Raw genomic sequence first — 25,583 nt, forward strand, 5'->3', positions numbered from 1 at the left:
GGTTTGATATATGTATGTAATTAGTTTTCAGATGAAAATATTATAGGGGGATTGAAGGGGAAATCTGGAAGGAGCTCCTTTGCTTTGAACACCTGGTCCAAGAGAAATTATGAAGGTTTTGGACCCCATTGAATGAGTGGGCCCACTAATAAATATATTACTATATGGTTGGGAATTAAGGATGTATAGTAAAGTAGGATTAATAATAATAAAAATGAAAATGAAAATAAATGAAGTTTTGTCATATGAATTTTTTTTAAAAAAAGGTTTTTGGGAACTGATAAATATGAATTTTTCTAATAAAAATAATAAATATGGAAAAGAAATAATAAAAAAAAAGTTACTATCTGAATTTTATGAATTTGAGGTAAATTTTGAAATATTTCAAAATTTTTAAAAATTAACATCTTATATAGAATAAATTCATTTCTAGAATTTCTTTTGTTTTTGAAACAATTATTTACTTTTAAATCAATGTGATAACAATATTAAGATGATAAAGTGGAAACAGATTATTAATTACAAATATTTTTTATCTCATCTGATAGTGTATGCAAAGTCACTACTACTCTTTATTTTTCGGGATTCAGACAGTGGCCACTAATTTAATTTTGATATATATATATATATATATTACAATGAATCGAAATATTTTAAAATAAATAGTTGATACACAAATTATGAAAAATCTCACTAATAATTCCACAATAATTTTGTTAATTGTTTGAGGTAAAGGTTGCAATCATGCATTTAAGTTTGGAAATGTGAATTTATTGTGGAGGTGGGTCTATCATGATCTGATGTCCGCAAAAGCTTTGCTTTGCAGGACAAGAGTCACAACTCACAAGACGCAATATAGATACCCTATGCTTTTAGGGTAGCTTAGTTTTTTTTTCCCACCGACAAAGGAATATAATCCATGCCAACTTATGTGTGTATATATATATATATATATTATATAGGCAATACATCACCTACAATTCTACAAATGTAGAGCTTCTGCAGTTATAAAACAAAAGTACAAATAAGATGAATAGATATGATTTGTTATATTACTGTTGTGATTGTGATTGAAAGATGTGAGAAAAATATTATCTATCTTATTTTTCATGATTTTTAGCATTTTTATTCTATTTTGTATTATTTATAATATTATTTATAAATTAATGTTAATTAAAATGAATGATTTAAAATCGTTGGATTGAAATTTAATAATTAATAAACAAATAATTCATAGAAAACTTATCTAAAAACGTTTGTGGATGACTGATCTCACACACACATATATATATATATATATATATTTATATATAATATCACTAGATTGCCCAGTACATTAGGGCCTTTTAAGTTCTAAGATTTTGAAAATAAACCTGACGCATTAATTTTGATGAATATAAAATGGACAGTATGTGAAATGCTATTAATTTTATAGTCATAAATATGGTTCATAATGATCTTTCTTTGTTTTGAGTCTTTTGACACGGTGGTATTTCTCGTGGGTACTTTATTTAACCAGTTATTCACTGATTCCATACAACCGCCCCAAATTTATTCCACAAACTTATTTTTATAAAATTTTGTTAATTAAGTAATTATATTTATTCGTTAACTTCAAAAAAGTTGCTAATATTAATAAATAATAATTATTATTGGTTAATCAAAAAGAAAATTTTAATTTTGATTAATGTTCAAATCAATCAAAGATCGGGTCATATAAATTGTCCTTACTGAGCAACTATCAAAAACAATTCTCTGAAACAAACATGTTTCCTTCGCAACAAAACACAACCCAAATTTTTGTATTTGGTTTCTCTATTGTAAATTGTAATATAATTGAGCGTTTCATCAAAAAGAGAGCAGAAACTTTATGAATATATTTTCTTTCACCGGCTCATCATCCATATGAACACACTAATTTCAGGAGAAAAAAACATGAAGATGGATCAAGAGTCAGAATTCATAGATGCCCTTCTGGTTGATGGAGAAAATGTGTGCATCTTTCCCAGGCATTCTATCTTGACCAGAAATTAATTGGGTGCAGGTGCTTCATCTTCAGGTTCTGGTGGCGGTGGCGGCACCACCGCAAGACGTCTTTGCCGCTCACGAAGATAAAGAACAGTTAACAGGCAAACAAAGAGCGTCAAAATAGTTACGTTGCCCTCGTCCATTAGAACTTCCTCTACCCATTCCTCAATCCTTGGAAACAGATCAGGGAGTGCATCAATCATGCCAACCTGAAACATAACAATGTGTTTCCTTTTGTTACAAAGAATCATGTTTGGAAACATTCAAACTCTGTGTTGAAAACATCAAGATGACTCAATATGAGATCATGTCAGAAACTGGAAAAAATTTTAAAATAAGTTATGGTCATGGATGGGCAATTTTAATTGGAAATTGGCAGCCAATATTTCTGCATATGTTACTGTCCCTTTAATATCCAAAACTAGTTCACATGTCAAAGTTTCTGTCTGGGCTATGAAGGATCTAAAATCACATTATAGGCAAATCAATTAAGCAATTGGAGCAATAAACCACACCCAAGGGACCAATCCCTACTATTTGAGCCATTTAAGTGACACAGGAGATGACATCTGGGCGAACTATGTTGGGTACCTCTTTAACCGTCTGAACAGGAAGATAAACTACTCTATGTGATTCATCCGCAAGCTGATAGGGATGATTCTAAGATGAGGGTAATTAATCCAAAACTTATTAGTCATGTACCTGTTAACTAACCAAGCAAGAAGATGAGACATTTTATATGACCTCAGAAAACTACTCCAGAAAAACACTTGCATTGTAGAGGGATTGAATAATGGGGCAAATCAAAGAACCATACCATGAAGCTATCAGCATAGTTCTTCCTGATCCACAAGCTCGCCAGTGCTAGTGAAACAGGCAACTTTGCAGCTGGATCATTCTCCAGAGCCTGATCATAATACCGTTTTGCCAAGTGAAGATCAAATGGTAACCCTTGACCATGTTCATGCATGTAACCAAGGTTGAACATGGCTTGAGCATTGGATTGTGATTGGGCATGCATATAAGCCTCTGCAGCACGCTCATAATCTCTCCCAGTACCCTAGATGAGAACATGAAAACATGAGATCAACTATAAACAAATGCAGAAGTTAAAATAGAAAAAATATAATCTGACATGATAGAATCAATTCGAAGAAAATAGATGCAGATTTATGCAACAGATCATCTGCTTCAAATTTCAACGGTGCTACAATTTGATATGTCTATTGTTGCCTATGAGGTCAACCTTCATTAAAGAAACATAACTTCAATCCATACATAAAAACATCCCAATGAAAATGCAACTTGATAAAATTTTTCTCAGTGGTAATATGAATCAGCTATATGAAATGATAGACATTATCAAATGGACAGTTGCAGGTGCAGAGATTGCTGCACTTAGATTACTACTGGCGTAACACAGTCCATGCGGAATGCTTCCTTTGAATCTAGATCGATCCTGGAATGCAAGAGGTTCTACAACAAATCCAAACTACTGATCAACTCTAGCCTTTGTTCTAGCTACTGTTGACTGAGCCCACAACATCAACTCAATTCAGCAATTGTAATTAAAAAAAAAAAAGTTCTAAGATGCTTCCCAAGCTTGACAGGAACCAAGATCCATTTGGGCCAACTACTGAACCATGCACACTTAAGAAGAAATCCTCCACTCAGGTATTTGAATTCATAGAAAAATCTTGGAGTGAAAAAAAAAATGTTTATTCTGAGCTGCAGGTAACAGAACTGAGTTGGCACCATTAGCATTTGGTCAGAAAGAATAGAAAAATCACTAAGAAACATAAATCAGGCACAATACCTTGTTAACAGAATTTATAGCTCATGCATGATAAGGCAATCCCAAGAGGTATCATTATTCAACAAATTTTGAACAGTATTTAGTTGCTTTGCAGAAAATTTGTTCAATTGTTCAAAATTAGCATGTAGGGTTAGATAACATGCTCAATCAAAAGATGCATACCCGTCCATAGTAATAAGCATCCCCAATCAGCAAAGCAGCATGTTCATTACCCTGTTCCGACGCTTGCCACCACAAAGCATGCGCCCGAAGATGCCTTTCTTGGTCTGTACAAAACCCAGATTCTCCTATGCACATACTGTGTTCACCATATCTATCAAGGATCCATGCAGCATTGCTTTGTGCTACCTCATATCCCAGTTCGGCCATTCGAGAGTACAGCAGCAAGGCTTTTCCCACATCACCTTTTAAGTACGCCTCCAAAGCCCATCTCGATAGAGAGCTCCAAGGCCCCCTTTCTGCTACAGTCTTGTACAAAATTGTAGCCTGATGAACAAATAAAGAGAAAAGGTACTAAATGATCTAGCATTCAGCAGAGACAAAACAGGGGTTTAGAAAAGTTTTAGATCAAAGATCCAGTTGAAAAAGAGCAAAATTTAAAAAGTTATTACATCTCAACAATAATTTGCCAAATGAATTCTATAGAGGTTATATATAACAACTCACTATAATTATATGAGCCATAATATCTTATTTTAACAGTCTATTCTCTTATAAAAGATGTATCCATGTTTCTACAGACACACATGGCTCTTGTACAATATTGCTTTGGTCCATGATTCACAATCTCTCATGTGATAGCGAACTACATGTTCAATGTAGATATGACTAGCCCATTTCAACTGTTCTGATTTGTTACCTTAAGTAGTTCTACATATTTGTATAGAAGCATTTCTTTTTTCTAAATGTATAACCTGAAACAAGAGATTAAATTGCATACTGAGGCATTTTATTTTGCAGCTTGACAAGTAATCACATAAAACACGAGTAGATGTCCAGGAAAAAATTAAGCTCTTATAGTTTTATGTTAAACTAAAAGTTCAATGCTCAAATATAATTGGATCGGAAAAACACCAACAATAAATTCACTGATTCACCAAACTCCAATGTCCATGACACTCATCATGTAATTGCCATTTCTATAGCTGGCTATTAACCACACAGCAAACTAATAGAATTACTGAAGATTTGTTTTAAAGGATGTTTATGTAATAACAAGAAATCTAACAGCTAATAGGTGACTGATACGATATATACCATTTGAGTTTGTCTGGGAAATCAAGCAAATAGGCACAAGCCTTTAAAATTCCTCCATAATCAGAAATACAGTATGCAGAATCCAGAAACCAGAAGTTTGTTTCTGTGAATCTTGTTCAACTTTGAGCAGAACTCAAAAACAAAACAAAATAGCATAATTAAAAAAATATTTTTTGCAACAGATTCCTAAAATCTAATAGTTACAGCATATGCATTGACAAACTTTGGCTTTATATAAGAAACGCGCCACAAGTTGTTTCCAAATAAATTGATAAAAATTTAAAATATTTAAACTCAGGTCTACCATTTATGAGGTGAGAAACTCCTTTAGGAATCCCCAAAACAAGATAGGGTAAACATTGTCATCAACAACTTTGATTACAAAGAAGAGCACTAAAAAGACTATGAAAAAAAGGTATATTAACAAATAAAGTTTCAAAATGTCGGGGAGAAATAAGTTGTTGTTAAATGAAGAACAAATAAATGAGACTTAAATACTGTGGAAATGTGTGTACCATTTGAATATTCTTCTTAATACCAATGCCTTTTTGGAACATCTTTGCCACTTGGAAGATGGCCTTTGGTTGGCCAGCATTAGCTGCGACAAGGAAATACTTACAGGCTGTAACCACATCCTTTTTTACACCAATACCCTTGAGATACAATACACCAAGGTTATAGTGTCCTCCTGCTTCCTTATTTTCCGCAGCCTTCTCAAAGAACTCTTTTGCCTGCAAGAAATATTTGTCATTGAATACTAGGATATTCAAAATTGAGCAGAAGACTCAAGTTTAAATCTACAATTTGTTCAACAAGGACACAGGTGTCAGATATGGCAACATTTTTAAGTTAATAAATGACAAGATGAGAATATATATAATTATATGTCTAAGCAAGAAAAAGTAATTTCAAATATATGAAAGGGCATATGCATCTGTGTAAGTAAAAAAATCAATTAGTTCACAATGCAGTCCGACATTTAATTATTAATGCGCCCTGAGTGGGTATCTTCTTATAAACATTAAATTCTGTACTTTTGCACCTCCTCGTAAAAGAGAGATCAAAATAAGGGCATACCGCCACAGAGAAGTCCTAGGGTTTCATCTTTTTACTGTAGAATTCATTAGGTTGCATTTCTAGCCGAGCTTATCTTTTAATGCTGACTAACTTAATTTGGTTGAGTTTGGAGTCTAAGATTATTTTGTTTGCCCCACAGATTCAAGGTTACTTTAAAAGCCTTTGAGTTGCTTATTTTGTCAGAAGAGTGGTGCTCAAGCAAAATTGAAGGATTCACATTTACAAGAGGATTATGATAAAAGATTTAGAACATTTCATTTTTCTGTTATTGCTTTCATCCCTCTCCACCAATTTTCTTCCTCTTTGCAAGATCTTCTCTATACTCTTACATATATATATATATATAATATATATACACGTGCACATATCATAGCTTGAAATACCAGTCATTCGTAAGTAAATGCAGATTAATAATAACTCAAATGGGCACCTTCAACAAAAGTATCTAAATAACTCACCATGATCTTTTGTGGTCATCGAATATGAAGGGGATACCACGACTATTTTTTTAGCCCAACCCTTTTATACCTTTAAGCATAAGTAGAAAATATCAGCAAAATCAGAAGAAAATTGTGGTTGTTTCATCGGAAAATGGGCTCTTCTTCTCAAGATTTCTAAAAAGATGGAGCATCAACAACAGCTAGGTCTAGAGGAAAGTTGTAAGCGCTTCTTACACTATTTTGGAAATCTTTGTCAGCTAATCCTCTTAATAGTTTTCACCACACAGTAGGGGCATGGGGATGTAAAAAGGAAAAACATGTAATAGCGGATTCGGAATTGAGAGAATCTCTAGTAAACAACGGTCTTGGGTTGGAATAAGGGCATCGATTGTTATTCGAAATATTGTTGATATGAAAATGATGAATGGAAAAAGAGAAGCCCTTTATCTAGCGCGGATGTAGCCATGTGGATCAAGGCGGTTGGCCAGCCTTCACAACAACTAAAAGATCCAGTCCAAGAACACAGCAGCCATTCTAGGATTCCATTTCTCAATACCAAAAAGTTCGGTAGAGCCAAATCTAAGTGTTACGTAAGCGGCCTGTAGTATGAGTAGTTATGAACCCGGTGAAGTAATATCAAGCTCAAGAGCTTATTACCCTAGGTTGGAAAAAGTTGATAGGATTCTTTTCTTTACGTCCTCATGTGACCATACAAGAGGGACATGGGGACATAAATTCAAACCTCCACACTCTTTAGCACAAGATTTTGTCTCCTGTCTCTACCATTTCACCGAATAAATGCATGCCCAAGAAAATGTACATTGTAAAAAGTATTTATTAGTGACATTCAATCTAAAAAAGTTTCACCATAGTACAATACACTATAAAATACTGGGGAATCCAAAAATTTCATCCCTGAGAAATGTCTTGAAGCATAATAATAACATGACATGCAAATGAAAAAGGTTGGTTCCATGGATGAAAATGAGAGAGCAACAAGAATATGCAATCACAGCTAAAGCATTAATGCATATGTTAATATTTGAAGTATATATCAATCTATGTGATCTTGTTCATGTTCAAAATTCAGAATTTGGCAGATCTGAACACTAACAGCAGCATAAATCCTCGCTAACATTTCACCAAGGAGAATAAATTGAAATGGGAGATGCATACTTCGTTATCATTGAACTATCACTATTTTGACTTCTATAGTCCATGAGAATCATCCATGCTATTTGGCATTCACTAAAATCCTTACAGCACTAGATATAAATGACAAGTTTGATGAAAAACTTACTTTGGTTAAATTCTTCTCCACTCCATAACCTTTAACATAGAGATACCCCAAGCCGTTGTAGGCAGAATAATGCTGCTGCCTTGATGCAAGCTTGAGCCACTCAAAGGCCTTGGTATAATTCCTCTCCACTCCAGCACCTCTAGCATATATCTCCCCAAGCAGTTCCATCGCTCTGGGTTCCCCTTTGTCCACGGCTTTTGAGAACCAAAACAATGCCCTGGCATGATCCCTCCTCACTCCCCGCAGACCGTAATAGTACAGCACCCCAATTCGGTACATAGCAGCAGCGTTACCCTTCTGAGCTTGATACTCTATGATCTGGAAGTCCTCGTCATCTTCCCCCCGAGACTTCCTCAACCCATCCTTGTTCTCTTCAGTCCCACTGTGGATTCTAACGGGCTCAATCACCGGTGGCTCCTTCGATATAAGGAAGCTCGCCACCGCCGCCTCTGCTAGCTCCGCATAGTGTTTCACCGCTCTCTCCGGCATCTGCACATGCTCACCAGCTCAATAGCTTGCTAACAAGCTCAAAATTTTAAGAATTCCTACATTAGGGCATACTCACATCCTGACGGAAATATGTATAAGCGAGGACCATCTTGGACTGCATGTTGCCGGCCTGAGCAGCAAAGTAGTGATACAAATGAGCTTTAGCGCGGTTCTTGGCACGCATACAACCAGTGGAAAAGACGAACCCGAGCGCAGATTGAGCGTGGGGGGAGCCAGCGAATGCGGCGGTCTCAATCACGGAGATAGCTTCATCCATGGCGGCGGTGTCGCCGGAGCTCGAAGCTGAGATCAAGGATCGAACGCCGGAGAAGTAGAGGGAGTCGGAGGAGGAGTTCAGGGCGGAGGACGAAGAGGACGGCTCGAAGATTGGGCGCCATGAGCCAGGATCGAGGTCATCCTCAGAGATCGCATCGGGTTCGCCGAATTCTTCCCAATCGGGGGCTGAATCCTCGACGGATTCAGCGTCGGCAGACGCGGAGCCGTCGACGAGATCTTCGTTGTGGATCACGAGGATGAAGGGGCGGACGGATAGGGAGATCGGAAGGAGGACGAGAGCGAGGAGAAGGACGAAGAGAACGCCGCGCGGATGCATCGTCGGAGAGAGAACCGTATCGGAGATGGACGCGAAGCGGAGTGAAGAAGACGAGAGAGATGGACCATCTGGCGGCCGAACAAGCACGCGCACTGTAAATGCGTAATAACAACCGTTGGATTTATCTTATGTGCTTTTATGTTTTGCATCTCAAGGCAGACTTTCATGGCGTCACAGAGTTGACGTGGCGTTAAGAGATTGGATTATTTATAATGAATTTGGAGATTTTAGGATTTTTTAAAACTACTGAGGTGTAATTGGGGAAAAAAATTTCTTGGTTGAGTTTTACTGTAACAAGGAAATTCTGGCATAACCTGAGGGGAGGAGATTCAGATATGCTGGTGTGGTTTGGATGCATTACAAAAATCATCATCATCAGTCCCTGAGAAATCATCTGAATTATGCTTAAACTCATTACTTGTTTGTTGTCGAGCTGTTTATAATACATTAAAATTAAAATTCAAGGTTTTTTTTTAAATAAGTTTTGTAACTATATTACACAAATATATAGATATATATACACAAATAGAATAAGTTTTTGATGAAGAGTAGTTACAATAAATACACAAATAATCATCTCTTATTCGCATACAAGCAGTTGGTCTATGACATATGTCCTTATTCTAATGCTAACACAAAAAGGAAAACGCACACAGTCTGACACTACACTCACACATACATGTATTGATCATCACATCATTTGGAAGTGAGACCATCAATTATTGAGTGAATACATGCATATCAGAAGGACTACTAAAATTACATAAAATGGTAAAATTTTATAAAGCGTTATTGAACATTTGAACTCTTAGACATATAATCCTAAAATTATGTGAATTTGCATAAACTACTAAAAACAAACCAACACTCACATTTGATTTATTTTTTAACATGTACATGTAAACCCTTTACATAATTAAAAAGTAAAAACCCCACATTTTTATTTTTTTTAAAAAAAAATGAGAAGTACATGTTTCTATGACACATGAGTTGATTACAATATTACCCATGAGTTAATTCATTCAATAAGGATTTAAACCCTCGCCACTCTACACGTCACATCGAACATTTTATTTTGATGTCACTAACCACTTAAACCAAATGATTTTGCCAAGAATCTCACATATATGTTTATAAAAACTTACTTAAACTGCCATATAGTATTGACCTATATATATATATATATATATGATATATATGATATATGTTAAGTATTGAACAATATATATATATATATACATATTCTTTGAATATAATAGATTCATCATGCTATTATTAAAAACAACACAGCAAATCCCAAGCCCACACAGAGAAAGCACCTATTCTCCACTGATGCATCTCCACCACCATGAACTTTCCTTCCATTAACCCTTGAACACTCCACATCTAGTGGATGTCCACAAAGAAACTCATTTCCAAGGTAAGATGATTTATCAAATGTTGAAAGTTGTCCTGCTGAAGGTATACTTCCAGAGAAATTATTGTTTGACAAGTTGAGATGACTGATGAAACTCATGCTTGACATGCTTGATGGAATGTTTCCAGAGAAACCATTGTTTGATAAGTCTAGAGAAAGAAGGCCATGCAGAGCACCAGTGTTTTGAGGAATTTCCCCACTCAAACTGTTATCTGAAAGGTCTAAGACAAGAAGCCCAGTGAGGTTTGTCAAAGTCTTAGGGAAATGCCCTGAAAGTTTGTTTCTGGATAGATCAATGCTCACTACAAGTGACAGAATTTTGGTGAACTCTAGTAGATTACTAGTGCTGCTAAGTTGCATTGAGAAGTGCTCTTCATAATCATTTCCAAAGAGCAAGTGTTGATTCATCTTTGGAGAACTAGTCATGGCTTTGAAGTTTCCAAAACTCAGAGGAATGTGGCCTTGGAAGTTATTATCTGCAAGATCAAGGACCTGCAAGGAACTCATGTTTGAAAGCTGTGGTGGAATCTGGCCAGAAAACATGTTGGACTTCAACCCAAGAATCCTGAGCTTAGGAAAGCTCCATGCAAACCAAGTTGGGATGACACCATGAAGCATATTGTCTCTAAGATCAAGAGTTTCTAAACTGGAGCAGTTCTGCAAAGATTGTGGGATTTTTCCTGATAGCTTGTTGTTACTAAGGTGCAATGTCTGGAGTTGCAGCAAACTCCCTAGAGAATTTGGAATAGGACCAGATAGAGAATTGTATTCCAGCCACAGAGATTTCAAGGACTGTATATTTTGCAGACTTTCAGGGATAGAACCATTTAACTTGTTCCTTGATAAATCAAGCACTTCAAGAGACATTATTTCAGCAATGGATGATGGGATTTGGCCGGACAAGTTGTTGTTTGAGAGGGATACATAGACCATGGTCTCTGAGTTAAAAAAATGAGGAGGGGTAGGACCAGAGAACTGATTATTGGAGAGGACTAATGTAGTAATCATAGAAGACAGGCGTGGCAAAGGACCGGTTAAGAGGTTTGACCTCATATCAACATCAGCTAAGCCTCCAATAAGTAGAGGGTTTGGTAACTGGCCTTCAATCTTGTTAAAGGAAATGTTTAGCAAAATGAGGTTTTTGGTCAAGTTCCAAAACCATGGTGTTATCTTACCTGAGATGCCAGTGTTTGAAATGTCTAAGCTATCAAGTTCTGTTTGGTTTTGAAGCCATGAAGGCACATGTGGACCTATCTGACAAGAACTAAGATATAACTCTTCAAGTTGAAAGGGTGGAAGCCAACTGGAGTTTATGCTGATAGTAAAGGAATTATGAGACAGTAACAAATACTTGAGATCACTGAGTTTTGAAAAGTGAGCTTCAGTGAGTATTCCTGTCATGTGGTTCAAGGAGACATCGAAATTAACCAGCTTGGAGAGTTGCCCCAGATTGGGTGTAAGAGTTCCAATCAGGTTATTTCCTCTCAGAATCAAATCAGTTAGTTTTGATAAATTTCCAAGAGAGGGAGGAACAGAACCTTGGATGAAGTTGCAGCTGAGGTCAAGAAGTTGAAGGTTTATGAGATTTCCCAACCATTCTGGTAAAACTCCAATAAGCTGATTTTTTTGTATGTCCAGATGAGTCAAACTAGGCAAAGGATGCTCTGAAGCACAAGCACCAGTATTGTCAAGAAAAGGAGGTAGTTCAAGACTCATGTTATTTTCAGCTAAATTCAATGTTTTCAAGTTGCAGAGCTTACCAATGGAGCTTGGAACACCTCCTTCTATCATGTTCTTCAAGAGTCTGAGTTCCCTGACTGATGTGAAGTTACCAATGGAATCTGGCAAAGTTCCATGGAGCAGATTAAAAGACAAATCAAGATGTTCCAAACTTGGCCAACCTGTACCCATTAATTTGGAGAAATCAGCAGTGAGATTGTAGTTTCTTGATAGATCTACATATCTCAAAATGGGAAGGTTAAAGAGCTCCAAAGGGATGAAACCATAAAACTCACCATAACTCATGTCCAGATAAACTAAGCTGGTGAGGTTGGAAAACCATGCGGGAATCACTGAATCAAGATGATTCAGTGAAAGGTCAAGCACTTGAAGTTTGGTGAAGTTGACAAAAGGAAGAGACGCTGGTATCCCAGAAAGAGAGCATGTAGAAAGAACCAACTTTGTCAGAGAAGACAGACTATTGAGATGCTTAAACCATTGAGTTCCCCAAGTTGATAGATTGGCTCCAGTTATCACTAAGTGACTCAGAGAAGAAAGCTGTGATATCCATTCCAAGTCATTAACCAGATGTAGCTCATTCCCCATAAGATCAAGAAACTGCAAGCTAGAAAGATTTCCCAGTTGAGAAGGAATGGAACCAGAGAAACCGGCAAAAGCGAGCTTCAAGTGTACCAAATGCTTGAGAGAGCCAATAAATCCTGGAATTGCAATGCCTCCGAAGTCATTGTAGCTCAAGTCTAGTGACATCAAACACTTGAGTTGGAGGAGAGAAGAATCGATTTTCCCACTTATCGCCCAATCAGGACCGTTTTGATATGCATGCTCATTATATAAATTGATACTGAGAACAGCTCCTGTTTGATTATCACAAGCTATACCCATCCATCTGCAGCAATCATGACCCTGCCTAGAAAATAACAAGTTCTTCGGATCAATGAGACCGTTCTTGAACTGAAGCAGAGCTTTCCACTCGATATGCAAACAACCCCCTCCATTGGAAGCAGTCAAGTAACTGATAAACAGCAAGCTCAGAATAGAAAAATGAACCCCAAATATGGAACTCATGAGGACAGATACCTTGAGATGGGAAACGTATTGGTACATCACTGGTTTTCTTTTTTAAATTTAATGACAATAAATATGGATCTATATTATGTTAAAATTATAGCACCAGCAGATGATGGACCTTATTTGACCAAGTCTATCATTGCTAAGTTTTCCTGTTTATTAGTGATAACGGGGTTTGTTGCTGAGTTATGGAATGATGGGAGAAGAACATCTGAACATGCGTCTGTCTAGCTAACTTAATTGTATTTGCCTATATGCAAACTCATTAATTGAGCTGAATGAATCATCCGTCTGAAGTGGATGGAACAGTGGGCTCTGGAGTTTAATGTGTCGGCTCACCGTTGGAGGTTGGCTGTTGAGCATGCATTACAAGGTTGAATGAAATTCAAAAGATCAATTTGCTGTTAGGGTTTTTTTTATGTTTAATGTGCCTGGATGGTTTATTTCGACTCTAGTTACTTGTACAATTTAGTACCATCTGCTTTTTTAGTGGTAGGTTCAAGGTGATTGATTTGCTTTTAACTTAGTTTTGGTCGACGGGATTACTTGCTTCTTGTTCTTTTTGAGCAATTGTGCATGCAATTGAAGGTCTCAACACATGCCATTCCATTAGTAAAAGCTCTTATTTTACTTGGTTTTAATTTTATTTTGCTTTTGCTTCCTCTCTTTTGATAAGCATTCTTGTGGTCTTTACCTGAATGATGTATCCTTTTAATTTGTTCTACTAATCTTATTGTTTTTTTTTCTTCTCCTGGTTCACTATGAGGATCTTTACCTATGTTGTTTTGTGTGACATCTTCATGAATTGCTTAAATTAGTTGAAAACTAATTGTGAGAGTACCTAACTTCTCCTATGACACTTGTTTTGTGGAGCTGAGCTTTAATTCGTGATGAAGTCATTAATTGTTTATTTCATATCACCCATGTAGTAGACCGTTGAGATTTTGGTTTATTGTAGTTATATGTTAGCTTATACATTTATTGATTGTGCGTTATATTAACTTATGAGTGATTGAAATTTCTTATTCTGAGATAGTGTTGCTTTACACCATTCAGACCTTGACAAGTGTAGGGCTTGGTACTAAGATTCCATGTCTTGATACCATGAAAATCATTATTAGCCAAATTTCAAGTCGATCAAACACTGTTGGAGCCGTGGTAGAGATGGGTTCGTATTATCTACTTGCAGATAGTACTAAGTTGTATCAGTAGACTGGTTCAAATGATTTATGCCAGTTGATAATATAGCTATATGATTCTTTTGACAGGTTATATATTATGACAGTTTGATAAGTCTGTCATTTTGTCCTCAGAGTTGTTGAGATTTTGGCCTGCCAGCATCTTCAGAAAATATCTAATTTTGATAAGACAATGTTTTTTTCAAGGGTTAAATTGCACATTTGTACTGTAAATTTGTAAGTGACAATAATTCTTGTCATATCCATTAACCTTGTTAACTTATACCTTATAAAAATGTGTTTGTGATTTATGAATGAATTGTTACTTTGTGTGTGCACAAGATGATATGATGGGCATTAATTGGACAGACAGACATTTATATGACTGCTTATGAGGTGAAGGACATCTTGTTAGGGATGCATTCGAAGGCCAAGTTTACGCTAGGCATCAGTGTGAGGATCCAGTGAGGCTTGGCGAACCTGCAGACTATAAGAGGGGAAGGCTTCGCATAGCAGTTGCTAAGCACTTGCTTCTGTGGTGAAGAACCCATACTATGTGGTACAACACTTCCTATTCTGAAGGGATAAATAACTACTTCCCTTAGCTTATCTAGTATTTATTTCTTAGTAGTTGTATTTCCTTGTTCTATAGGACATTTTGGTGCTTGTAAACTGCTTAGCCGTACTTCCTGTTTTAGACTTTTATTGGGCCAAATATATGATGACCAGATATTCATTATCCTTCATAGATAAAACATGCATGAATGGTAACAAATTAAGATTCTAGACTTGTTGAGCAATGGTAGAATGTATTGGTATGGTTATGATGACTGTATACAGATTACCAGTGATTTTTTTTTTTCACTTCTTTAAGAAATAAAAGGAAACTGAATGTAAACCATTTGTTCACTGCATTTTTGTGTTTATAAATGAGAGTTAAACATAGATCTTGAATTTGAAATGTATTGTTAGGTGAATGCTCAGATACCTAAAGCAGTTAGAAGTTTCTGCAAGGAGCAAACTTGAAATCAATCTTTGGATTGTTTTAGTCGAAACTTTGAAATCAACTGCATCATTTGAAAGTTTTTTGTGCTCAGATGTTAAAATGACTAAGTTTTGAATTTTCTTTGCACAACTCATTCAAATACTCATATTTCTGTTGTGGAATCTTGATTTTGTTAAAAAAAATTATTTATGTATCTATTTTTCCACTTGTGGCTGTACGTATTGTCTGTGCCAAACAAATTAAAGAATAAGTTGGTAAACTTTAAAGAGGAAGCTTAATAAAGTAGAAAACTTACAGAAATTAAATTTGTAAACTAAGATTTCCTATCACAAGATTATGTTATTATGCTTTCATTTGTGAATTCCTCTCATTTTAGTTTGCAGTCAATGACATTGTGGACTAAGATTAGTAGCTTTCCTATTTCTACAGAAAAAAAAGTAGCTTTCCAACCATTTTTTGTTTAATCCTTGAATTGGTAGTCATAACTCATATGTACTGGTATTTTTATATGATGTTTTGGTTGAGGCTTTAATTTTTTGCATTTCATAAATTTTGAGTGAGGATTAGCTTCAAACTACACATTGTTGAAGTTGTCATCTCAGTATGCAATTCATATATTTCAAAGTTGATTTTATTGTCAGACGATAAGTTAGGGAATGTTCAAACAGAAGCTGTTAGTTTTGGAGTTTGAGCTTCTCCCCAGTGTGATCAGGATTCCAAATAAGTTTTCATTATTTACCTGGACTGTTGTTTTTATTAAGTTTTACTTGATGTTTCTGCGCAAACTTGGCCATATGGTATTTCTTGATCAATATTGAGACTACTAAATGGATTCTGAATTGTGATACTTTTGAATAGCTTCTGATTTCATATTTGGCTGCCATTTATAATACTGAATTTCCTTGCAAGAACTATCTGGAAAAGGGAATTCTGTCCACTCCATGATATTTCTGGATAATGAAGTTTCTAAAAGAAGTGTTGTTTCTGGAGCATTTTGAGTTTTCTTTTCATCAAATCCATGTTTTTTTTTTTTTTTTTTTTTTTTTCAATTGTGCTGGAGGTTTTCTGCGAGCTTCAATCTGGAGTTTATTATATATTCTATTTGGACTTCTTTGGTCAGAAAAATGAACTTGTTCTGAAGATGCTAAATGCAGGTTTAGCTAGCAGAGCAGACCGGTATTCGTAAGAGATTTTCTGCAGACCCATTTGCAGAATTAAAAAACAATAGCAAGGAGATAAGAAGAAAACACTTGCGTTTTTCTTTCCTTGTGTTTCTCTTTTCCGGTTTTACGTTTGTTTGTAGTCATTTTTCCTTTCATTAAATTAGTGGTCAGTAGCCATTTATTTACTGTTATCTTCTGCCCTTTTTGTTGGTGCATTGTTCTGTTTTTGTGAGGATTTGGTTTTGAGACTTTGATTCAACATTAATATCAAGATCATCAGTGGCTCAGTAATTACTCAGATATTTATGTTCATAACCTTGAACTTGATTGTGTTCCTTTTGTACTGTCATACATGTCCTTTCCTTTATATGGTTTTGTTTTGTCATGCAGCTAAATTTTTTTGCATTAAAAAAAAAAAAAAAAAAAAAAAGAAAGAAAAAAAAAGAGAAGTTTAATCTAATTATTCTTTTTGCCTCAGGTCACTCAAGTCTCAACCGAGATCTTTAGGAATGTGAACATCTTCTTTGCTTGGTTGAGATTGGGTAAAATTATCCCTTTGCCATAATTTGTTAGAACTGGGTCGGCCCAGCCCATTGATGTAGTTGGGCTGGGCTCGGATTCTTTATTTATACAACCAAACTTAAACTAATTAACTCTTTTCTCTTATAAATAGTCTTACATCTAAAAATGAATAAAAAGTTTTCACCCCATTTAATTAGCCTTCTAGGCTCATGCTAGATCATGTATTTTAGCTATACCACAACGATCAAAGGGACATGAAATCTTTGCACAAAGTGGGCGAAATCGGTTTTTGATTAGTACTTTGCACACCTAATCCCAAACATGAAAGTTTAATCATAATGACTATTTTAATTAGCTGGATTATTTGCTTTAATTTAGATTTAAATTTCAACATTTTATTTTTGAAAGTTGGTACCTTCAACACCCAAAAGTAAAAGAGAAAGCAAAGGAAAACTCAAACCAAGACTCCATTGTACAATATATCTTTTTTAAAAATTTTATTTATTTTACCACAATGTATTGTAAATTGCATATTTAAATTTGTTTTTTTATTTTATTTTTAATTTTAGAGTTAACAATTATTTTATAAAATTAAAATTTTTAACACCTAGAGATTGAGTAGCAGTTTCAAGTTTGAATGAACTGGTAGATTTGTTGATATATATATATATATATACATAGATATATATTTGTAAATTTTTTTTTTTTTGAGAAAAAAATTTGTGATTAAATGATTATGATAAAATAATTGATCCCCACATAGTTAGCATTAATTAGAGAGTTAGCTTAATAATGAATAAAATAATAAAATGCCAGAGAGGCTAAAAATATGGTTGCATAAAAATATTTTGTGGTAGGTTTGCTAAGCATTTAGTATTTTTGTTTCTAACAGAATTGCACTAATACTGATGTATTATAAACAAGACAATACAGTGGATGTTTGTTTATGGTTTTATTTATTTATTTATTTATTTTTGACAAAGGGAACATCCACATAGTCAAAAATGTGTATTGTAGCTGAAAATGAACATTCAATCCTTCACCCTCACCTGAAGACACAGGGCTCAGATGGCAAGTTCGGGCCCATGCCATAGACCAATTACCATCATTTTGTTACCAGAAAAATTTAAACTTAGGGTAATGAAAATCTCCTACTTCTATATTAAATAATTAGCTATTTATTTTTGCTCTCCATATAATTTTTATAATTTTATTTTATTTTTATATATATGGTTCTTCATCTTTGAAAAAATACTGATTTAGTTTTTCTAATGATTTTGTATTAAAATTTGGGGAAAATAATCAGTGAAGCCGAATCTTTCAGTTCTTTATTTTTAATATTCTTTTTGTTTTACAATTTATTTATTTAAAAAAAATAAATCATTGCGTTTTTTTTGGTGTGTGTGTTAAGAAAAATAAACCAGTTGAAGCTAAGTGATGTATGTATTATAATGATTCATGAGTTAAACTTCTTCATTTTCCACTTGACAAGGCCTACCAAACTTTTCCATTCAAGCTTTAGATTCCAGAGGCTTCTCATCAATCCTCATTCAACTTTCTGTTTTTCATTTCCCAGTCTTAATTTTGTTTAAATAATAACCAAAAGCCAGAATTAGACTCCCCTATATATATATATATATATTTTTTTTATCTGATTTTCCAACTTTAAATGGTCTAAAATTGAATCTTCCCTGCAGCTCACATGCCTTCACAACACCTGTTCCCTTTCATATTTGCAATGCTGCTTCTCCATCATGCCAACAATATGATTTTAAAGTGATGATATATATAAATTTTCATAATAAATAAAATTTCTAAAATGAATCTTCACAAAAAAAAAGTCTAACTGTGGGAAAATGTTTTTCCTGTTGCTGCTACTTTGGCACATGGTGACTGCTTTTAGACTAGCACATAATAATATAATATAAGAACTTTAATGAAATTTTCAAGCCTTTGTAAAAAAAAAAATTTTGAAAATTTCAAGCAAGAACTGTTTTTAAATTTTATTTATTTATTTATTTATTTATTTATTTATTTATTTATTTATTTATTTCAAGATGAGTTTGGAGTTGGTCTAGAATTGAGTTTCAGAATTAAAAAGTTTGAGAGCAATATTGTTTTTGTGAGTGTAGATAATATAATGGATACGGATGGTGGGTTGTGCAGGTTTTATCGGTCCTTAGTGTGGGCATCAAAAAGCAAAAGCAAGGAACTTTCAAAGCTGAAGGACAACAAAAAGGAAACTCTCTTAGAAAAGCAAAAGCATGTTTGCTAGGAAGGAAGGAGGAACTCTAAAGCACATAATTTTATTTTGCACCCTTAAAAAAATTAAATATTTAAATATTTAAATATAAAGAAATGGTTTTTTTTATTTTTTTACTTTGAGCAATGCAATATTTATTTTCATTGATATTTTAAATTTTATTGGTAATATCCCACTCAAATGATATCATGTATAAAATATTGGCATGGGATGACATGGCAACATCCATGAGGAGTTCTAACTAGTTTGGTGAATTTACCGGATCCACCTCATCCTGATAGGAGCCTTTTCATTCTCATCAGGATAATCAGTTCTGTCTATATATATTGTTGTTGTGGTTTTTCTACTACTATAGTGGATTTATTCTATCACCTGTGTTTATATATATATAGATATATATATTTATATTCATGTTCTTCTCTTTTCCTGATTTTGTATTTTAATAAATATAGTTTATTCATATTCGTCTATTTGACAAATAATTAGAGTTTCAATATTCAAAGGCTTATCAAATATTTCTCATTCTCTTTCTCAACCTTTCTTGTTACAAACTCAAACTATGACAACAGCAATCAAGTAACAGTGCATTTAGATTGCCTTTCAATTCAAGAACATGAAAAACATCTTTAAATAAATTAATAAAAGTTAACCACACGACGATGGCAGACTTGATATTACAAGCTTTTCTCCACTTAATTTGAAATTCACACCGACCTAAATATATATCTTGAAAAACAAGAACTCATTACTTTGACATCCAACTATATATATATATTTCCCCTTTAAACTTTGACTTGCTATCCTTAATTGACAAGCATAATATAATCCTATGAATTATATATATGAAATAGGCTTTCACATTTTGAAAGTTGAATTCCTTATGAACATATATATATATATGATAAGATTAGACATAAGGTTTCTTGTGAAACATGAAAGATCACCAACTTAGGGGGCCACCTCCTCCTAAAAAGTTGATCTAAATTATTTGAAACACGCCAATGTGGAAATTAATTTCAGAGTCTAGAGAACCTCCATTATGAAATATTTATGTTATCTTTCATATGCTTTGGAACCTCTTTGGAAGAATTAGCTACTTGCATGGATCCTAAGAAAAATATGAATGTGTAAGCCTTAATTTCAACGTGTGATTGTATAGTTGGTTTGCTTATAAGACAAAAAAAAAAAACTAAGTATGGTGATATATTATAATATGAATGTGTAAGCCTTAATATATATGTTCAGATATTATTTTTTTATATTAATATATGATACTATAATGTTGTTTTATATAGTTATATTCTAATATGGAGTGAGCACCGTTGGTGTTGCATCCTCCTCTTTTATCTCTCATCTGTTCTTTTTTTTTATTTGTTTGTCTTAGTCGTCTGTTGTTGTTTTCGGCATTTTTCTTTTTGGAATAAATTAGTGGTTTATCCACTTTTTATCAATATATATATATATATATATGGGGTGAGTACCTCTCTGTGACATTAGTATCACTGTTAATTTTCTCTATTCCTAATAATTTATATATTTTGAATTTTGTTGTTATATGTGAATATTAAGCAAGTGTATGTCTCTTTTATATTCACGGTTTGTTAATCCTTTAATTTTTGTTGGACTTTTTTAATTTGTAATTATTGTTTTCACTGTATAATTAAAGATTTATTTACTTTTTTTAATTTGAAACGGTTATAATTACACTAAGCATATGAGCATTATATATAAATGCTTTTATTACTTGGGGTTTATGTTAATGACATCATGATATATATGACAACGGCTAGTTTTAATGGTGATTATAATAACATTATACGGATATTTATGAACCGTTAAAATCCCATGAAGCTTTATTAGAATTACTTAGGCATGTTGATGATATGTCACTATTATGTGCCTCATGTTGATGGTTGGTCCGTTCATAAGGTTCATTTGTCCTATTTATTATTTATATTGTCATCCTATGTGTCGAAGTCTTTGTCATTATACTAAATTATTATATTTCCCTTGATTTCATGTCTGTGTATAAATATAAATTTGTAAAAGTACTAATTAATATAAGAAGGACTATTTATCAAATCTCAATCTTGAACTTTTTGCTTGTAGTTTTTTTAAATCATAGAATGAACAAATCACAATTTTGTTAAAAATGAAAAGAGGATACAAAACAAAAACGCAAAATAAAAAATAAAAAAACAAAAATAAAAGTAGGAAAACTAAAATAAAACCACCATCAACAATTAGATATCCCTATATGACAGTATTAAAAAGGTCAACTATTGAATAACCCAATGGTATAATACAAAGTGTGCAAGAAATCAAAATTTTCTCACGACAATATTCTTTTTGTACTGTGTTCATGCACTGTACACATATATCTAGTACTGTTTTTATACTATTCACGGGCTTGGGTGTGGGTTCTCTGTTAGCCAAAAGTGATTTCACCACTTCATGACGGTAAGGCAAGGGAATTTTTCTATAAAATTTGTAAATCATCATAACTGATGTATCTCTATACTTATTTGTCCTTTTAACAATCCCTTAAATACAGGACGCTTGTCACCTATTAGTCAAAAACAGTATTAAAATGAATTACAAAAATCAATTGAATCGGTAGAGTTTTCAAAAGATAAAATTCGTGTAAAAAGACCATTCTTCTACATTTTGGGGACACCAAACAAGATCACCCTCTGAAGCACTAATAATGACATCTAAAGTAAAAATAGAAAAAAATTACTCATTAAAGGGTTATTATCTAGATTAACTTATGCTTACAATTTTGGAATTCAAAGAGTAAGTAACAAAAGTTTTCTGTTTTTTTTCTTCTTTATATATATATATATATATATATATGATAATTAACTAATTAGTTTCATCCTTTGAAAAACACACAACTAAATTCACCATCAAACTTTACTCAAAAATTTCAAAACCAGTGACATATCACCAAAGCATGATTAAGACAAACAATTGGCTAAACATGGTCGTTGATTAGTTATTGTTAATTCAATTTATTGCCACTAATTACATGAATAACAAAAATTATACAAATTCATATGTAGAGAATTCCCAAAATCAAAGGAAAAAAAACAATTAATACAAAAAATAAGGAACTTTCAACATTGAAATGAAATACATGACAACAACATGAGTCATTTCAGAACTTTGTTTTTGTCTCCTCTATTCCTCTTTAATTTGCAATGCTTGACCCTCCATTCAATTAATTTGCATCACATAATTAATTTTTTTAAAGTAAATTAACAAAGACTGTCTTGCCCAATGTCTTTGTATCTTTGCCCACCATCCAAAGTAGTTGGGACCAAGAACTCAACTTTAATCAATTTTCTCTTAATATCTCTATCCTATTCATTTTTTTCAATTTTTTTTGGTGAAGAAATTATAGCAATCAATGACAATGGAATCCTAAGGGGCCGTTTGGTTCGTGGTAATGACATATTACCACGTAACGAGATTACCATGGTAATATGAGTGGGAATGTTATATGGTTGGGAATATTGTGGTAATTTAATATAACCATGTTTGGTTGGAAACTCTTATTACCGGGAATAATTCATTACCGTGTTTGGTTGTCATGGTAATCTATTTGTTAAAATATACAAAGTTATAAGATTACCACGGTAATCTAAGATAGACACCAAATTTGGTGGTAATGGGATTACCATTTTCTTGGTAATATTTATAAGTTGGTAATGTGATATTACTATCTAGATTACCACTTGTGTAATGCCAAACATGGTAATATTTTCAGATTACCATGTAACACGTGGTAATCTTTCTACATTACCGCGAACCAAACGGCCCCTAAGAGTTGGTATATGATTTTGAAGAATAATTTGCATTATTGAATCCTAAAACTTTCACTTTTGTATATAAATTAATATATAGTGAATACTATGAAGGTTTGGATATTTTTCCAATTAGATCACCAAGTTTGACCATTTGGATTTTGATTTGAAAACATGTTATCAAAACCATAGAATCAGCTGTTTGATTTTGATTATAATATTATGATATTAAGTATAAACTTAATTTTTTTTTCTCTTTGTCAACTATAGAAGGTGCTAGAGGTAGTCAAATATAGTGGATCAGACCCAAATTGATCTAGAATGGACTTGGTCTTTTTGATCATCCAACTTGATTCAAAATGGTCTTTTAGTTCATATGTCCATAGGATATATGGTTAACAAATTATTAGTTTCCTCATTACCAAGCTTTGACGTATTATTATCTAAAAATAAAAGATTAACAAAAAAAAAGAAGGCTTTGATGAAAATATATACCTCCATGAATCTTAATTAGGTTTCAGTAAGAATAAGATTGATAATGTTATTCGTTTTTATAGTTGCATAGATATGTATGGGAATGCCTTTAATTTATATAAAAGGAATTGAAATACAAATACTTGTAATAAATTTACAAAATTAAAATAATTTTTTATTATATTTAATGATATAATCCCTTTTCACTAAGTAACTCTTAATCTATTGATACCAAAACCTCTACATAAGGTGTCGTCTCTAAGTGATAGGTTCAAAATCTAGTGCATGCAAAGTGAGAGTATAGATGTGTGTTAAAGTATATATTCCGCTCATGTGCATGACCATGACATATAATTTATCCATATTTCGTCAAATTATTTTAAATAGTGCCATGATTGAGATCAAATCCAATTATTTAATGAGAGTCTCAACACTCCAAAACAAAATTTTGGGTAGTGAATGAATCAATTTAAGATTTTATTAATTCAATTATTTTTTTATCATATAAATACACCAGATATTGTGACATCATTTTATTTATAGTGGTAATATTTCTATCAACTTAATTTTTTTTTTAAATTTGATGAAACTCATTTATTTATATAGATATATAATGGTAAAAATAATATATATCATTGATTCTAGTAAAGTCACGACTTAACTAAAATTCGTTCACCCTTTAATTCATTTTTGTGACTCTTAAGATAAATAAATTTTTTTAATGATTGTTTTTTTAGTGTCATTGTTATTTTCTGTTAGTATATTATTCTGTATTGAGCTTTTTTCATCATCAATGGGTTGTGTCCCAGTCTTGTTAGCTTAACATATTTATTTTTATTTAATTATAATTATTTTTTATTTAATAAAATTATGATTACTCTATTTTATTAAAAAAAAACATAAATGTATTGGATGTTCCCGTATCATCATAACACTGAAGTAACCTTTTTACAATTTATTTATTTATTTATTGTTTATTTATTTTCACTAAAGCATCAAAGAGAAGAACTTGTGTTGTAGAAACCTCCATGATTTTTTCCTTTCTTTTCTTAAAATAAAATAAAATAAAACAAAACAAAACATACCATAAGAATGAATTTTCTTGGATGTTATCACTGTCTTCAAATGAATCACACATTGAATTGAAGGAGTTAATATGTAACTTCCAAATTCATGCACTTACATTTAACGTGTTGCTGTCCATCCCAAATTCACACTCTATAATTATTATTTCATTCTTTTAATGTATATTCACCATTTTGGTAAATTTACTATGTCTGCCCACTCTTTATTTTGTCCCTTTGTTTTTCAATAATGCCAGCATCTCCAACCCTACCCACCTTTGGAAATGATAGATTTTTTTTTTATTTATTAAAGTTTTTTTTCACCCCAATTGATTTTTTTTTTGGGTCTTATATCACCCTAAATAATTTTTTATTTAATTAAAAATATAATCCATCACTTAAAATATATTAATCAACATAGTTAAAAATCCAATTAAACTGAAGTTAGACTTGAATTTTGAAAACAATATCCTTCCTTTTAAATATATATTTTTTAAAAAAGTAAAAGCTAATAGTTTGTCAGTTTTGCACGTCAACCTAGTAGCTTTTGTTGTGAAATGTAGGACTGGATATAGCAGTACCGCAGCAAAATAAATAAGAATAATGCTGAAAAATAAAGGACACAAAGATATTACGTGGAAAACCCCTAAATAATTAGGGTAAAAAACCACGGGTAAGGATAGAAGAAATTCACTAAGTGGGAAAATTTCAGAAGCTACAAACTCTCTCTAATAATAAGGAGAAAACCAGTATCCTCTCTTATACTAGGAGAATAGACTAACTCTCAAACTATTTTCTCACACTTCTCACCCTTCTTCTCTCTCTCTAACTTCCTCACTCTCACTTGTGTGTCTTACAA

General features: G+C 33.0%; 2 protein-coding genes across 4 annotated transcripts; both read right to left on the minus strand.

Moving 5' to 3' along the window:
• Positions 1-1,769: 1,769 nt before the first annotated feature.
• Positions 1,770-9,127, minus strand: LOC120260717 (ERAD-associated E3 ubiquitin-protein ligase component HRD3). The gene is made up of 6 exons (XM_039268274.1): positions 8,484-9,127; positions 7,919-8,407; positions 5,617-5,832; positions 4,007-4,330; positions 2,846-3,088; positions 1,770-2,237 (listed from the first exon to the last, which is right to left on the minus strand). Exons 1-6 carry the CDS (start codon positions 9,018-9,020, stop codon positions 2,031-2,033), a joined length of 2,016 nt encoding a protein of 671 aa, XP_039124208.1. The 5' UTR covers positions 9,021-9,127; the 3' UTR covers positions 1,770-2,030.
• Positions 9,128-9,936: 809 nt separating this feature from the next.
• LOC120261290 (receptor-like protein EIX2) lies at positions 9,937-13,955 on the minus strand. 3 transcript variants are annotated; one of them, XM_039269128.1, is made up of 2 exons: positions 11,976-13,955; positions 9,937-11,831 (listed from the first exon to the last, which is right to left on the minus strand). In XM_039269128.1, exons 1-2 carry the CDS (start codon positions 13,279-13,281, stop codon positions 10,285-10,287), a joined length of 2,853 nt encoding a protein of 950 aa, XP_039125062.1. In that variant the 5' UTR covers positions 13,282-13,955; the 3' UTR covers positions 9,937-10,284. The 3 variants fall into 3 exon arrangements, with proteins under 3 accessions (XP_039125062.1, XP_039125060.1, XP_039125061.1); XM_039269126.1 differs by having other exon boundaries at positions 9,937-12,101; positions 12,198-13,950; XM_039269127.1 differs by having other exon boundaries at positions 9,937-12,338; positions 12,453-13,934.
• Positions 13,956-25,583: the final 11,628 nt, after the last annotated feature.

This window comes from Dioscorea cayenensis, chromosome 5 (genome assembly GCF_009730915.1).
Source record: "Dioscorea cayenensis subsp. rotundata cultivar TDr96_F1 chromosome 5, TDr96_F1_v2_PseudoChromosome.rev07_lg8_w22 25.fasta, whole genome shotgun sequence".
NCBI lineage: Eukaryota > Viridiplantae > Streptophyta > Magnoliopsida > Dioscoreales > Dioscoreaceae > Dioscorea > Dioscorea cayenensis.

Bases quoted from the DNA above. Each gene is read 5' to 3' on its own strand.
- LOC120260717 (XM_039268274.1), bottom strand. From the start codon at position 9,020: ATGCATCCGCGCGGCGTTCTCTTCGTCCTTCTCCTCGCTCTCGTCCTC. The intron at 8,408-8,483 runs GTGAGTATGCCC...GAGCATGTGCAG, and splicing joins ATACATATTTCCGTCAGGAT to ATGCCGGAGAGAGCGGTGAA. The intron at 2,238-2,845 runs GTATGGTTCTTT...GTTATGTTTCAG, and splicing joins ACTATGCTGATAGCTTCATG to GTTGGCATGATTGATGCACT.
- LOC120261290 (XM_039269126.1), bottom strand. From the start codon at position 13,281: ATGTACCAATACGTTTCCCATCTCAAGGTATCTGTCCTCATGAGTTCC. The intron at 12,102-12,197 runs GTAAGCTCTGCA...CTTGTGCTTCAG, and splicing joins AGGTGTTCCAAGCTCCATTG to AGCATCCTTTGCCTAGTTTG.